The following is a 15695-nucleotide window of genomic DNA, read 5'->3' as shown; positions in this document are numbered from 1 at the left end:
GTGACTTCCTCTCTGCCACTTCTTTGATTAAGGTTTTGTTTCTTTCTTGATATCTGTCTGGTATTGCCTCCTGTTCATCTGTGAATTGGCTCAGAAGAAGATGGATTCTACCTATGTTGTTTCTTTCCTTCTTAGGCCTTTGGTTGTATCCTTTAAATAGTATGTAAATGGTGTTTATCTCGATGTGTCTATTGATGGTTGATTTGTCTCAGTACTAGGCTTCCAAGAATTCCCTAGCATTTAAGGATTTGGTTTGGTCGTGTGAACTGATCTGGAGATGGAAATATGATCATCAACTATTGATAGTTCTATAGATAGAGATGTAGATATGGACATGCAAGCAGTCCTCAAGTTACAATGAAATTAGAATTTCTGCCACTAAGTGATGTGATTATGAAGTGCAATGTCTGATCGTATTCCAACAATGAGCAGTTCCTGTTACCATAATTAAGTGAGGATCATGGGTCATTAAGTGAGCACTTCTTTGCAATTTCCTGCTTCCAACAACCAAAGTCGGTGGGGAAGCCAGCAGGAAGTCGAAGTACCGGTGGCTTACAAGTAGGTTGGCAGGCAAGTAAGTGGCTGCTGCTGGGTTGGAGATGGTGCATGAGAATGTGTGAAGGGCCAGGAAGGGCACATAAGTGATGCGGGAGGCACGGTCGGACAGTGGTGGGTTTTGGCATGAGTGGGGGGGGAGACCCGCAGAAAAGCTTGCAAACTGTGATCACGTGACTATAGGATGCTGCAGCATCCAGAAATGCAAGCCAATTGCCAAATGCCCAGATTGTGATCACATCTCTGTTGGGGTGCTGGGAGAGCCAGTTAGTTTTAACCACCACCATCATTATTGTAATTTCAGTCACTGAAAGAGTGGTCATTAACCAAGGAGTACCAGTACACAGAGTTAGATATAAAAGAGTCAATTTGGGTTTGGATTTCAAATTATGAGGATTTAGATTGACTGGTTAAAAACACCATTTTATTTTTCTTCTAGCCCAAATCTAGCAGGTTTGGACAGAGTTCTATGGTCAAAGCTCTTTGTATTGTTTTTTTTTGGTACAGCCACGTGTTATTGACTATTTTATGCTGAGCTTTGAACTGCAGCACTATTGGAAGGAGCACTAAAAGCTAAGAGTGCTTTTTATTTTCCACAACATTCTTACAACACAACTATTTGGAGAGTGTTCTGTTCCTTCTGCCTGGATCGTGGAGCGTACATAAATAAGTCTGCACAGGATATATACTTAAACAGCTGTTGGAAATGAACAAAGCAGAGTTATCCAGAGTTGGCAAACTTAAAAAAATTTGGAGGGTGAGTTAAATAGTAATATTGCTTTTCCTTTAGAAAAAAATATGACATGGTAATTGGAAGTAAATATTGAAAAGAATGTGCTGCATGTTGAAAATAGTCTTTAAGATAGGACTGTTACCATAGTAAAAAAATATATAAATTTATTTTAATGTAAATGTAAGTTTCTCTTTCTCTCTTTATCTCCCTCTCTCCCTCTCCTTGTGTATGCCTGCCTATACCTTCATAAAGTTGTTTTCATTTTAGGAGATCTTTATTTGTAAAAAAGGATTTTTAGTGCCTAATTTATTCTGCATATCATTTGTTGGACAAAAAGCTTTCTAAAGCATGTTGGAATTAAAGTACATTATTTTAATGGACTAAAATCATTTTGTAAATTAGCTTTCTAAACATCAATTTAGCACATAATACAAAATAAGCAAAATAGTTTGCTTTAAAACATTAAACTCAATTAACAACACTTTTAAAATGTATGCAATTGTACTGGCAAGAATGTTAAAAAGCAAGCAAACAGAAATATTGAATAATTCCTTCTGTTTTCTGTTCTCACTGTTTGGAAAATAACTAGTTTAGGAGGGGAAACATTGTGGAATATGAATAATAGACTTGGATTATCTTCATAGTAATTTCATTTTAACTAGGACAGCTATAGGTTGTTTAGACATAATGAGCATAATAATTATAAAAACCACTTGGATGAATTTCCATTTAAATAAATTATACTACAGTAGTCCTTTTAGCAGAAGAAAATCTGAGATTTAGTTGCATGCATCAAGCTTATAGGAATTTCCTTTCTAAAAAGTCATAGGAAATTTTTCAGCTATGTTTCTGTGTAGCATCCATCTGTAGTAATCAGTATTAAAAAAACTGAAATAAAAGTATAATTGTGCATGTTCCAATGAATCAATTACTGTAGACTTCAATTACATATATTTGATAATTTGAAATAGTATAAGTGAAAAGAATACAGTATAAGCAAAAGAGATATAGAACATATAGAATTAATCAATCAATAATATTTATTCAGTAATGACCAGTAAAGAACAAAAGCAGAGTAAAGTAAATAAATACAATAATATTTGAATAAATAGCAAACTAAATCACATTCATTCCTCCGTTACTATGTTAATACAGTTGTTACCTGGATAATAAATCTAAAACATTAATAGATATGAAATAAAAATAAAATTATATATCCTCTACAATTTATTAGTTAAGATGTATCAGATTTGATTCATTGCTTGACTGATATAAGGCATAGGAAAAGAAAAAGATAAAAGAAAAATAAAACTCTTTCTGTCTTAAGTTGTTAAAAGTTCCCTATTTAACTTCCTTTGTTGTTGTTGTTGTTGTTAATTGCGAAGTCGTGTCCGACCCATCGCAACCTCATGGACAACATTCCTCCAGGTCTTCCTGTCCTCTACCATCTTCTGGAGCCCATTTAAGTTCACATCTACTGCTTCAGTGACTCCATCCAGCCATCTCATTCTCTGTCGTCCCCTTCTTCTATTGCCCTCAATCTTTCCCAACATTAGGCCCATCAAAATGAGCCACAGTACTCAAAAAGCAAATTAATATGCATGTCCAATATATTACAGGGATTTGGGTTTCAAAATATGAGGATTGGTTGAAAAATCCCCAATCTGAATAATAAATATCGGAACTGAAGTGGCCTTGTAATGATTCTGAAAACATTTTAGCCACTAGTTATTCATTCATTCAATCGTCTTATTTAAACTGCATTTCAGCAATGGGATTATTTATTGTAGTTAAGCTTTCTGTTGAGTGTATGAGTGCTGAATGGGTGCAAATGCAGGATCTTAGCAAAGCTAATAAAATTTTGGACTAAGGTTCTGTAAAGCATGACTAAGATTGGCTAATTCTATCTGATTGATTGCAGCAGTATATTGTCCTTGCCTGAATTTGTTAAATAAAATATATTACGGTTATACTGTTGCTTTTGAAGTATGTTGCATGCAAACTTTAAATTCACAAATTCATCATATGATAATTAACTAAAACAACATGTAATTAAGATATATTCATTTTTTGTGAGTGGATATTATAAAGTATTCAGACACAGGGGATAATTTATGCTTCTCAAGAATCTCTGTTAAATAGGCACTGAGAGCATTTCAAGTTTATGTCTTGAATGCTTCACTTTCCATAGCAGACTGCCAATATTTCCTGGACATGTTAGGAGTGCTTCCCTTAAAACTGTTAAGAATGTTTTGTTGCACAGTTTTGCCCAATCCAGCTTTCTTTTACACCAAACTTTCAAGTTAAATTGACCAAACTACTATACGCTAGGGAAAAAAAACTGAGGGTACAAAATTCCTATCACCTTTTTAACTACTTGATCCATTAAGGTGAATTCTTTCTCTGACTGTTAAGTCACTGGGAGATTCCTGCCTCTCTCTGATTGTTTCTTAGGCAACATCTCTTCCTTCAAGGTCAGGGCTAGGCCACCTTGGCTCTTTTACTTCATGGACTTTAACTCCCAGAATTCCTGAGCCAGCATGGCTCAGCTTGGAAACCTCTCCCTTTCCCCTCAGCATGGCTGGCTCAGGAATTCTGGGAATTGAAGTCCACGAGTCATAAAAGAGCCAAGGTTGGCTACCCCTGTCCAAGGTCCTTCACACATTCGCATGTAGTCCTTGACGTATGACCATAATTAAGCCCAAAATTTATGTTTCTAAGCAACACAGTTGTTAAGTGAACTTTATGACCTTTCTTGTCACCATTGCTAAGTGAATCACTGCAGTTGTTAAATTAGTAACACAATTGTTAAGCGAACCTGGCTCCGTTCCTGCTTCTCCTACAAAGTCTTTGCTTTTCTCCAGGCTATTCTTATTCATGGATCTCCCTCTTGCAAATATAAAAGTTGATTCTCTGTTATTATTACAGGCAGTCCTCGACTTATGACCACAACTGAACCCAAAATTTCTGTTGCTCAGTGAAATATTTGCTAAATGAATTTTGCTCCATTTTACGATCTTACTTGCCACAGTTGTTAGTGAATCACTATAGCTGTTACATTAGTAATGCAGTTATTAAATGAATCTGACTCCTTCATTGACTTTGCTTGTCAGAAGGTCACAAAAGGGGACACTGCAGCCGTCATAAATATGAACCATAAATATGAATATGAACCAGTTGCCAAGCATCCAAATTTTGAACATGTGACCATGGGGATGTTGCAACGGTTCGTAAGTGTGAAAAATGGTCAAAAGTCCATATTTTCAATGCCATTGTAACTTTGAACAGTCACTAAATGAACTTTTATAAGTTGAGGGCTACCTGTTTTATTATTATTATATCCACTTACAAACATCTAAACAGTGGAAGACTATGTTAAATATGCTGAGTTCTGTAAAATGAAACATATCTCTTAATAAGATTCTGATGCCATATAGGTCTGTACGGGTAAAACCGTTTATTTAGTGACTGTTCAGAGTTACAATGGCACTCACATTACAAAGTTACACTTACGACTGGTCCTCACACTTACAACCATTGCAGCATTCCACAGTAAGGTAATAATGTATTTACAGCAGTTGCAACATCCCACGGTCATGTGATTGTCGTTTGCAACCTTCCCAACTAACTCCCCACAACCAAAGTCAATGGGTGAAGCCAGAGTCGCTTAATAATCACATGATTCACTTATCAACTGCAGTGATTTGTTTAACAACTGTGGCAAAAGATTGTAAAATTTGATGTGACTCACTTCACAAGCACCTTGCTCAGTAACAGAATTGGCCCCAATTGTGGATGTACCGTACATGCTGGCGTACAAGGCGACCCGGCGTATAAGACGACCCCCATCTTTATAGCCACGCCGCATTCCTAGAACGTCGTCTTATACGCTGGAAACTACCAGTATTTCTGGCGTATAAGACGACTCGGCGTATAAGACGACCTCCGTCTTTGGCACCGATTTTAGCGCTTGCGGAAGTCGCCTTATACGCCGGCATATACGGTAAGTTGAGAACTATCTATAGTTCTAGCCTAAAAATCTGCTACTCTTAGTGGATTTGATTAGATATCCTAGAGGCAAAAGGCAAAATAATTGTAATTGTATCCTGAATGGACAAAAGACTTGTTATATATTCCTGTGGCTGTCCTGCATTTTCTCTTGCTTAGGAAAGTTGCTGTACAGCTCTGCATGAGCCAGTCAAATCTCCATTGTAGTCATTGTTTGGATGGTTTTCCTTTTACTCTAAAAACCATATTAGGCTTTCCTGCTTGCAGTGACAATTTATCACTTTTTCCCCCCAAAATGAATGCGAGTGTTGTCTGTACAATGACGCATATATAGTGTACTTGTGATTTAATCTGGAATGAAACAATGGCTGATTGAGAAAGATAATTTGTCAATATGTCACTGTTATATTGAATTTCCCATCGAGATTCCTGGGAAAGAAAGACCCTCGACTCCATTGGATTGAAATGATAGGATCTTTTACTAGGAATTAGTGGTTGCAGCAAAAGCAGGCTAGAACTAAAGTTCCCGCACAAAAGGTTACAATTTCCCCCCCTTCTCCCCAGCCCTCTCCCTTTGACTAATACAGTGGTTCTCAACTTTTTTAATGCCGCGACCCCCAACTGGTCGTAAGTCAAGGACTAAACCGGTCATAAGTCGAGGACTAAATTGGTCGTGAGTTGAGGACTACCCAACCGGTCGTAAGTCGAGGACTTTCCCTGCCCGTGAGTGCCGCGCATGTGTGGTGCCTCCCCCTGAGCTGGCCGAGGCGTAGCTGGCAAGCGGCAGAGATGGAGCAGGCCGACCACCGGCTGGGCCACCAGCTGGCCCAGCCCAAGGGAGGTAAGGCACCCGCCGGAAAAGGGGAAAAAATGGCAGACAGCCTTGCTTGGCGACCCCCGTGAAATGGTCGATCGACCCCAAATGGGGTCGCGACCCATAGGTTGAGAACCGCTGGACTAGTGCCAGGGGTAGGCAATCTTGGTTCTTTTATGACTCGTGGATTTCAACTCCCAGAATTCCTGAGCCAGGTACACTGAGGGGAAAGGGAGAGGTTTCCAACCTGAGCCATGCTGGCTCAGGAATTCTGGGAGTTGAAGTCCACGAGTCATGAAGGGGCCAAGGTTGCCTACCCCTGGCTAGTTCATCTTTGACCAGTGCTGTGCTGAGGAGGTCGGTGTTTTGGGAACCGCTCAAATGTTTGCTGCCTCTTGATACAATTTGTATTCCTTTCTCAGGCTCTGTAGCCTTGCAGGCTGGAACAGGCTGATTCTCACACCTCTGGTTTCCGTCAAGCCTGTCACACACACACACACACACACTCCAGGTCATCTCTACAAGCCAGTTGCCTAATTCCTTTCCCTCAGCCCCCCCCCCAATTGATGGCAGATGCAACAATTTGGCTATTTACTGATTAGTCACTTTAAGCTGAATACCTTTTTAAAAATAAGTGAAACATAATTTATTATTTTAAAATGTACATAATACATACATACAGGGAAGGATGGAGGAAATGAAAAAAAAAACCACTAAAGTTTAGCAGTATATGAATGACGTCTGACCTTCTTTTCAACAGATAATTATTATTTCCCTTCTTCTTCTTAGATATTATACAAATCCATTCAGACCATGATTGAATCCACATCTTTCTTAATCTTCAGATCAGTAAATCTTCATTGCATTTCTTTGTGTTTTTATTTAAATGTCCATCTGAGTTTCCAGTTTTTGGGAATTTTTTTTTTCTCTGATCAAATTGTGTTGACCCTTTCTGTGAATTCTGACATTTCCACAATCCATTCCAGCATTGTGGGAATTTCATTAACATTCCATCGTTGTGCATACCATAATCATGAAACATCATTTCTAAACAAGTTTTCTATTCCTAAAACCCTCAGAACATATTGATCTAATGATTATACAACAGTAACATCTTATTTTATAACCTGTTTTTCCTAAGTTAATCTTACATTTGACTGTTTTATTGACATTAACTCTGATTATTCAATGCTATTAGCGTTGCATTAACACAGGGAACAACAGAACTGCTGGATTGAGGGCAATTGGATATGAATCATCTGGTTAGAATTATGAATTGTTTCAAATATAACTTTGCGGCATGGAATCTCCTGGGAATCTATCTGTTGTTGAGATAAACCATAAATTTTCTGAATCTTGTTCTTCCCTCTCTTCACTGTCATGTATTGCTTCAAAAATTAGAGGTTCAAGCCATGCCTGATTTAAACAAATGTATATTTTTGTGACATTGCAGATTATCCTTGACCTTTAAATTAGTGCCCATTTGAAACAACAGTAAATGTAGTTGTCAACTTAGAACAATTAGTGACTGTTCAAAGTTGCAACAACACTAAAAGAAATGACTTATGACCATTTTTCATACTTACAAAAAATGCAGCATCCCCTCAGTCATGTGATGAAAATTCAGACACTTGGCAACTGATTCATACTTATGATGGTTGTAGTGTCGTGGAGTCAAGTGATCCTCTTTTGCAATCTTCTAACAAGCAAAGTCAATAAGGAAGCCAGATTCACTTAACAACCATGTTACTAACTTAACAATTGCAGTGATCCTCTTAAGTGTAGCAAGAAAAGTTGTAAAATTCAGTTATCAGCTGTCTCATTTAACAACAGAAATTTTGGGCTCCGTTGTGGTTGAAGTCAAGGACTACCTATAGTAAAAAAAATGACTGAAGTCCAGTTCTCACACTTATGACGGTTGCAGCATCCCCAAAATTTCATGATCAGAATTCAGGTGCTTGGCTGATGGTTGCAGCATCCCAGGTCACATGACCCCCTTTGCTGGCTGCCACGAAGCAAGTCAATGTGGGAAATCAGATTCTCTTAATAGCCACGTGATTCATTTAACAACTTCAGTGATTTGCACAACAACCATGCCAAAAATGGTCATAGAATTGTGGATGACTTGCTTAGCCACCACCTTGCTTAGCAGCGGAAAATCCGGTTCCAATTGTGGTCATTAAGTTGAGGATCACCTGTGTATTAAATCAAGAGTACCCAGGCAGAATATAAACTGAGTTTTCATAATGACATCATTGAGTGGAACCATTTATAGCATTGGTTCTCAACCTTTTTAATGCCGCGACCCCCAACCGGTCGTAAGTCGAGGACTACTCAAGCGGTCGTAAGTCGACGACTACTCAACTGGTGCAGCACCGTTTGCAGAATGGGACTTTTGGCGGGCTCAGCAGGGCAGAGACAGCCTGGACAATTCCTATTGGCTTTTGAAAGCCAATAGAATTAGACTCTATTCAAGAGAGTCTATTCTATTGGCTTTCAAAAGCCAATAGAATAAAAGGGAGTAGCACAGCTAAGGAAAAGGGGGAAAAAATGGCGGACTGCGCTGTTTGGCAACCCCCGTGAAATGGTCATTCGACCCCAAATGGGGTCCCGACCCACAGGTTGAGAACCACTGATTTATAGATTGCCACTCATCTGTAGCCCATGCATACCATTAAATTTAATGTTAGAAAAATAAAAAATTCTTCCAAATTTCAAGAGATGTGGGCAAGGTCTTATTATACAACTTTCAATGTTTTATTGTTATGAGAGAAAATGGTGGCTGTTTTCTATCCTTCCCAGTCTCCTTAGTGTAGGATCCATAGTTCTCTAAGCTTGGTTGTTTTCTTGTAGACCTTTCATTACCCAACTAGGTAATACCATCAGTGCTAGAAGGTAACGGGGTTTGTTCTTCTAGCACTGATAATGTTACCTAGTTGTGTAATGGAAGGTCTGCAAGAAAACAGCCAAGCATAGAGACACCAAGGACTCCAGTAGTTCAACCTCAAGCTACAAATATTCTCTTCTGTTAATCTCCTTAGTTTCTAGATTTTAAGAGGCTGCTTTGCCTACAGCAGAATGTTGGACAAGCATCAACAGGGATTAGCTCAGAAACCTGATTACCGTTTCCAGGGCATCTCTTTCAGCTGTTCTAGTGCCAGTGCAGCCTTTGAAACTTTATTTTCAGTTATAAGGCATCTCTTTTTGAGACCAAATGGAACTTTGAATAAGCCAACCTCTGTTTAGAGGCTAGACAAGTCCTACTGCTGTAGACTCAGTGGTAGAGAGATACGAAACGAGAGATTGAACTGAAGGGGGTTTTCTTGGCAGAGAGAATGCAAATAATTTGGGCAACAGGGATAAAAACTGGTATTGTGAAAGGAAAATCTATGTGAAAGAACAAGAAGGGTTCTCTGTTGGCAGAATATTCTGCAAAGGCATTAAAAATCGTTGCACCTGGAAATTATGTTAAATTATGCAGTTAGCTAATTAAAATGTAATACTTGAAAACAGAGCGGCATGCCCAGAAAGAAGGCAAATTCCAGTAGGCACAAGCATGAGTGCTTGAATAAATAACCCATGCGAAACAGAACAACATAGTTGGAAGGGACTTTGGAGGTCTTCTTGTCCAGAGGTCTCCAAACTTTCTCGGTTGGTGGACTGGAGGAAAAGGGAAGGGGAACATTTTACGTGTGCACATGCACACAAACAGGGCCGCGAGCACATATGACGCAGATGGGGTGTGCTAGCACCCATGTGACACTCAATAGCACCGCCCCATTTTTGCCACACAGGCGCTAACACTGCCCATTTTTGCCCTGCAGTGCTCTGTTTTCACCAGGTGGCACCCTGTTTTCATAGCAGCTGCGGTGCTAGCGCGAGTGGGGATGAGTGCGGGCACACACGTGCATGCATGCACTGGCCAGCCTGTTCCACGGCTCGGTGGCCAGCACACCACGGCCCGGTAGTGGCTCATGGTCCATAGGTTGGAGACCCCTGTTCTAGTCCAGCCCTCTGCTCAAGCAGGAGACCCAGGGGAGGCAACATTGGCTCTTTTATGACTCATGGACTTCAATTCTGGGAGTTGAAGTCCATGAGTCAGAAAAAAGCTGAGATTGCCTATCCCTGCCCTATACCATTACAGAAGGGCCTAATACTGGGAAAGATTGAGGGCAATAGAAGAACGGGACGACAGAGAATGAGATGGCTGGATGGAGTCACTGAAGCAGTAGATGTGAATTTGAATGGACTCCAGAAGATGGTAGAGGACAGGAAGACCTGGAGGAACGTTGTCCATGGGGTCGCGATGGGTCGGACACGACTTCTCAATTAACAACAACAACAACATACCATTACAGACAAGAGTTTCTGAAAGCAAGCCGTTCCACTGGTTTATTGTTCTCACTGTCAGGAAATTTCTCCTTAATTCCAGGTCACTTTTCTCTGTAATTGCTTTCCATCCATTGTTTCTTATCTTGCCTTCTGGTACTTTGGGAAATAGGCTGAACCCCTCCTTTTTGTGATGGCCCCTCAAACATTGGAACACTGCTATCTCGTCACCCAGTCCTTCTTTTCATTAAACTAGGCGTGGCCAATTCCTGCAACTGTTCTCCATAGGCTTCAATCCCTATTCATCTTCGTTGACCTTTTCTCAACATCTTTTTTAAAATTGTGGTGACCAAAAAATGGATGCAGTATTCCAAGTATGGTGTTACCAAAATCTTACAAAGCAGTACTAGCACTTCACAGGATCTTGATACTATCCCTCTGTTAATACAGCCCAGGATTGCATTTGCTTTTTTGGTGAAACTAAAACCTAACTAAAACTAACCCATGTGGATCAAAACTGAACAAATTCTATTTCTTTTGCAACAATTTCCTTGGTTTCAAGAATAGATGCCACTCCCCTCCAAATCCCATCCCAAATGTTTGGCATTTTATAGTACCAACGTACTTGTTCGATAATATGAAACATTACTTTGTAAGACGGTATACAGATAGTCCTTGACTTACAATGATTTGTTTAGTGACCATTCAAAGTTACAATGGCACTGAAAAAAAATGACTCACGATCAGTCCTCACACTTACTGCTGCTTAGTTCCAGCATTCTCTTGGTCATGTAATCAAAATTCTGGAGCTTAGAATTTATGTATTTACAATGGTTGTGATGTGATCAACATTTGTGATCGAGGGGGTCACGTGATCAACATTTGTGACCCTCCCAGCTGGCTTCCAACAAGTCAGTGGGGAAGCCAGATTTGCTTAACAAAAATGTGGTTCAGTCAGAATAGAGTTGGAAGGGACCTTGGAAGTCTTCTAGTCCAACCCCCTGCTCAAGCAGGAGACCCTATATCAGTGGTGGCGAACCTATGGCATGGGTGCCATAGGTGGCACTCGGAGCCTCTCTGAGCACACACACAGTCTCCCCAGCCCTGCCTCCTCCTATGCCCCCCTCCTCACCAGCAGGCCCCCCCCGGAGAAGAGTTGCCCCTGCGCATGGCCCATAGGAAGCAATGCAGCCAAGGACATAGTAGCCGGGCAGCGTGGACAAGACTCCATCCTTGCACCCTGTTGCATGCAGATGATGCTGCGGGGCACAGGCGGAGGGCGTGGCTACCATGCTGCTGCTGGGCTGCCTGGGTGATCTGTGGCGAGGTGTGGAGGTGGTGGGTGGCCCAGTGGGCAGGGTGCAGTGGGGACGAGGGGGCAGTTTTTGGGCACTCGGTTTCTAAAAGGTTCGCCATCACTGCCCTATATCATTTCAGACAAGTGGCTGTCCAGTCTTATTAAAAGCCTCCAGTGATAGAGGCTTCTGGAGGCAAGCTGTTCCACTGGTTAATTGTTCTTATTGTCAGGAAATTTCTCCTTAATTCCGGGATGTTTCTCTCCTAGATTAGTTTTCACCCGTTGATTCTTGTCCTGCCTTCTGGTGCTTTGGAAAATAGGTTGACCCCCTCTTGTTTGTGACAGCCCGTCAAATACTGGAACACTGCTATCATGTCACCCTTAGTCCTTCTTTTCTCTAGACTAGAGAATTCACTTAACTGCAGTGATTCACTTAACAGCTGTGGCAAAAGTTAACAAAATCAGGTACAACTAATTTAACAACCACCTTGCTTACCAATGGAAATTCTGTTCCCACTTGGGATCATAACTTGAGCACTTCTTGTTCAAAATATTACAGTTGTAATGCTACTACAGGAGAACAAGTTTGGACTTGTGATTAAGGCATCAGGCAAAAACCAGGAGACCATGAATTCTAGTTCCCCTTGGGGCAAAATCAATTGGGTGACCTTCTGACAGTCATTTTCTCTAAGAAAGATGCAACGGTAAACCACTTCTTGCCAAAAAAACAGTAGGGATTTGTCACCAGGAATTAATTTAAAGGCACTTTGAGAAATCTATTTCTTCAAACAACTACTTTTTGATGGATGGTAGCAAAGTCCTACTAATAATGATTGAAGGCAGATGGGAACAAGGGATTTTTTTTTTATTTTTTAGCCTGCAAGATAAACATTGCAGTAACTAGAAATGGCAAGTTTGAAGTGAGGTAGTTGTCTTACTCAAAGCTGATAGGCATATTTGTCTGCTGAAAATGTATTGTAGTTTGGCTCAGTGTTATTTATCTCCCAGCACCTGATTTGAATTGTTGCATGTACTAAGCAGAAAGACCGTGTGAATTTAAGGTATATAGCATCTATATAAAGTAATTTCAGGGTCTCAATAGCATTTTTTATTTACAGTGTCGAAGGAAAAGTCTTCATCATGATTCAGTCCAAGCTGGGAATAAACAGCATGGAGACTGCTTTAGAAAGAAGGTTGCAGTTTATTGAAGAGGAGAGCCAGACAGAAAGGCGGCTCTGGAAGAAAAAAGAGTGAGCACATGTAGGGAGTGAGTTTTTATACCCTCTGGAGCCTTTTGTTTGGAGTTGTTCCTGTGGCATGAACTTTGACCTGAGTCTGAGTGTGCTTTTCTAGTATTCTGATGGTGGTGGGTTAATCCTATTATGTCCCAAGGGTCATTTCCTGTGGCTGTGGCTGATGATTCTTAGATTTTTGGTGTGAGGGATTGTTGATTCTAGGGATCTTTCTTCCTAATCCCAGTTTCCTGACTCCAGTCTTTCTGACAGGATTATCACATCTGCATTTCTGCAGACTTGGTTTCTGTTTGGGACAGAAGACTTGGGGGGAGGGTTGGTTTCTGCCTTTAAAATTCTTTAGGGAAATATATTCTGCCTTTTAAATATTTCCAAGAATATTTCTTCCTCGGGGGGGGGGGCTGACTTCCCACAACAAATAGGCCTTCACATTTTTTTTGTTTTTACGACCCTTCAATCCCTTTTTATCAGGATGGAGTCAGGGCGACTAAATGCAGTTGAGTTTTTACTGACCAGATGCCCTTCCTGATGCCTATACAGAGTTTGCAGTAGATATTTTCTCTTTGCGCCCTGATAAAAAAATATCTGCTGCTGCCTAGGATTGAACTCTCAACCTTCCAAGTGGTAGGTAAGCATCTTCATCTCTAGGACACCAAGCCATTCTTACAGATAGGCCTTAACATAATGTGTCAGAATTTAAGCCTGGTCATTTGTGCCCAAGTAAGAAATCTAGGTTGATTTCTTCAATGCTCTTTTTCAAGATCTTCATGGCTGTTTAACATACTCTATTTCTTGAGGGCTGGTTCCATTACAAGTAATCCTCAACTTAAAACCACAACTGGAAGAGACTGGACAGCCATTTGTCTGAAATGGTATAGATTTTCCTGCCTCAGCAGGGGGTTGGATTATATGACCTCCAAAGCCCCATCATCATCATCATCATCATCATCATTATTATTGATCATCGCACAGTCAGCCAGATGTTCAGTCTGCATTTGGCATTTTTGTCTACCTATCAAGTTCTTACCCAGGACCCGAGATAGGCAGATGTGGATGTTTGATGTTATTACAGATATCATCGCAGGATGGAAGCAGTTTCTAGTAAGGCTGCCATTTGCAATTGACTAATGGCAAATTTGTCAATGCCAATGGTGTTCAAGTGGTGCTCCAGTTGTTTTGGGATTGTACCCAAGGCGCCTATTACTATTGATACTACCCTTGCTTGCCTTTGCCACAATCTTTCTATTATTATTATAATTATTCATTAGACATGAACCTCAGTCAACTGAACATTCAAATTGACTGGCGCTGATGGTTGACACAGGTTGCTGCCAGCATCCTAGGTATCAACCAGATACCTCCTTAAAATATAAGATGTTCCGAGTAGCGCAATTTTTTGTAACATTGCTGGAGTTATTGCAGGAAGCTGCAGTTTCTTGAAGTATTTTGCAAAGTTTTTGGACATAGTTCCCAGTGCCCCGATGACAATGGGTATCACTGTTACACATTTCATCCATAATCACACAGTTTCAATAGCCAGGTCGTGATATTTTGTAATTTCTTTCAGTTCTTTTTCTTGACTCTAGCATCTCCTGGTACAGTGATATCATCATCATCGTCACCATCATCATTATTATCCCAAAAATTTCATTGCTAAGCAGGACAGTTGTTAAGTGAGTTTTGCCCCATTTTACGACTTTTCCTGCCACAGTGGTTAAGTGAATTATTGCATTTGTTAAGTTAGTAGCACAACTGTTGCGTGAATCTGGCTTCCCCATTGACTTCGCTTATTAGAAATCGCAATGACTTCTTTTTATTCTTCAGGATAACTAAAATATTATGTTGATATTACCAATTATTCTGGTAATTTATCAGCGTTTCTCTGGGACAAGTTAAGTGCACTTTATGTCTTTCTAGCAAGATTATTCTTAATGCATGGATTTCTGAATTATTCATAGGTTGCTTTTTGATTTTCCAGGAATTCTTTGTATATAGATTTTGTTTGCTAATGCACTTGATTGACTGTTTTGTACACTAAAGCATTTATGTATGTAATGCTAGCAGGACTGTAAATGCTAAATTATACATTCCAGAATTTGGCATTAAAATGGAGAATATTACTCGCCACTTTATGTTCCAGTTTATAAAATTAAACACAGTTTCATCTTCCAGTTACATTTGCACATTGCAAAGTTGATGCAGCTCAAGAAGTTTGTGGCTCTGCAGACTCACCATTTTTTTTTTTTTTTTGTAATGATCTCAGTATGGCTACAAAAGGCAATTTGGAACACCCAACTCTAAAGGAGAAATTCTTTGCAGATCCTCCAGAGTTAAAAGCTGCTTAGATTATCAGGATTAAATTATTGGCTGCATGAATCCATATCATATAAAACATAGATTTTCTTGCATATGAATTTATTTTGAGCCTACAGTTTGGCACTGAAATATTCCTAATTTTTACAGGTAGTCCTCAATTTACAGCCACAATTGGGAGCAGAATGTCTGTTGCTAAGCAAGGAGGTTGTTAAATGAGTCACATCTGATTATATGATCTTTTTGTTGCTATGGTTGTTAAGCAAATCACTGCAGTCTTTAAGCAAATCCAGCTTGTCAGGAGCTGGCTAGGAAGGTCACAAATAGTGGTTACATAACCCTGGGATGCTGATCACGTGATGATCACTGCTATAGTCATAAGTGCAAGGACTG

General features: G+C 40.0%; 1 protein-coding gene across 7 annotated transcripts in view; it reads left to right on the top strand.

Moving 5' to 3' along the window:
- DPP6 (dipeptidyl peptidase like 6) overlaps positions 1-15695 on the top strand; it is a 570597-nt gene that overhangs the window by 267729 nt on the left and 287173 nt on the right. The window contains exon 1 of one of the 7 annotated variants that reach the window (XM_039348640.1): positions 1128-1312. The exons of the other annotated variants lie outside the window; for them this stretch is intronic. Within the exon in view, the coding sequence (XP_039204574.1) occupies positions 1262-1312 (51 nt within the window). The 5' untranslated portion in view covers positions 1128-1261. Of the gene's footprint in view, positions 1-1127; positions 1313-15695 lie in introns of those variants that run through there. 7 annotated transcript variants of the gene reach the window in all.

Source organism: Crotalus tigris, unplaced genomic scaffold, assembly GCF_016545835.1.
Source record: "Crotalus tigris isolate CLP2741 ecotype Arizona unplaced genomic scaffold, ASM1654583v1 scf7180000018165.1400786, whole genome shotgun sequence".
NCBI classification, from domain to species: Eukaryota; Metazoa; Chordata; class Lepidosauria; order Squamata; family Viperidae; genus Crotalus; species Crotalus tigris.
This window is presented reverse-complemented; position numbering and strand designations above follow the sequence as displayed.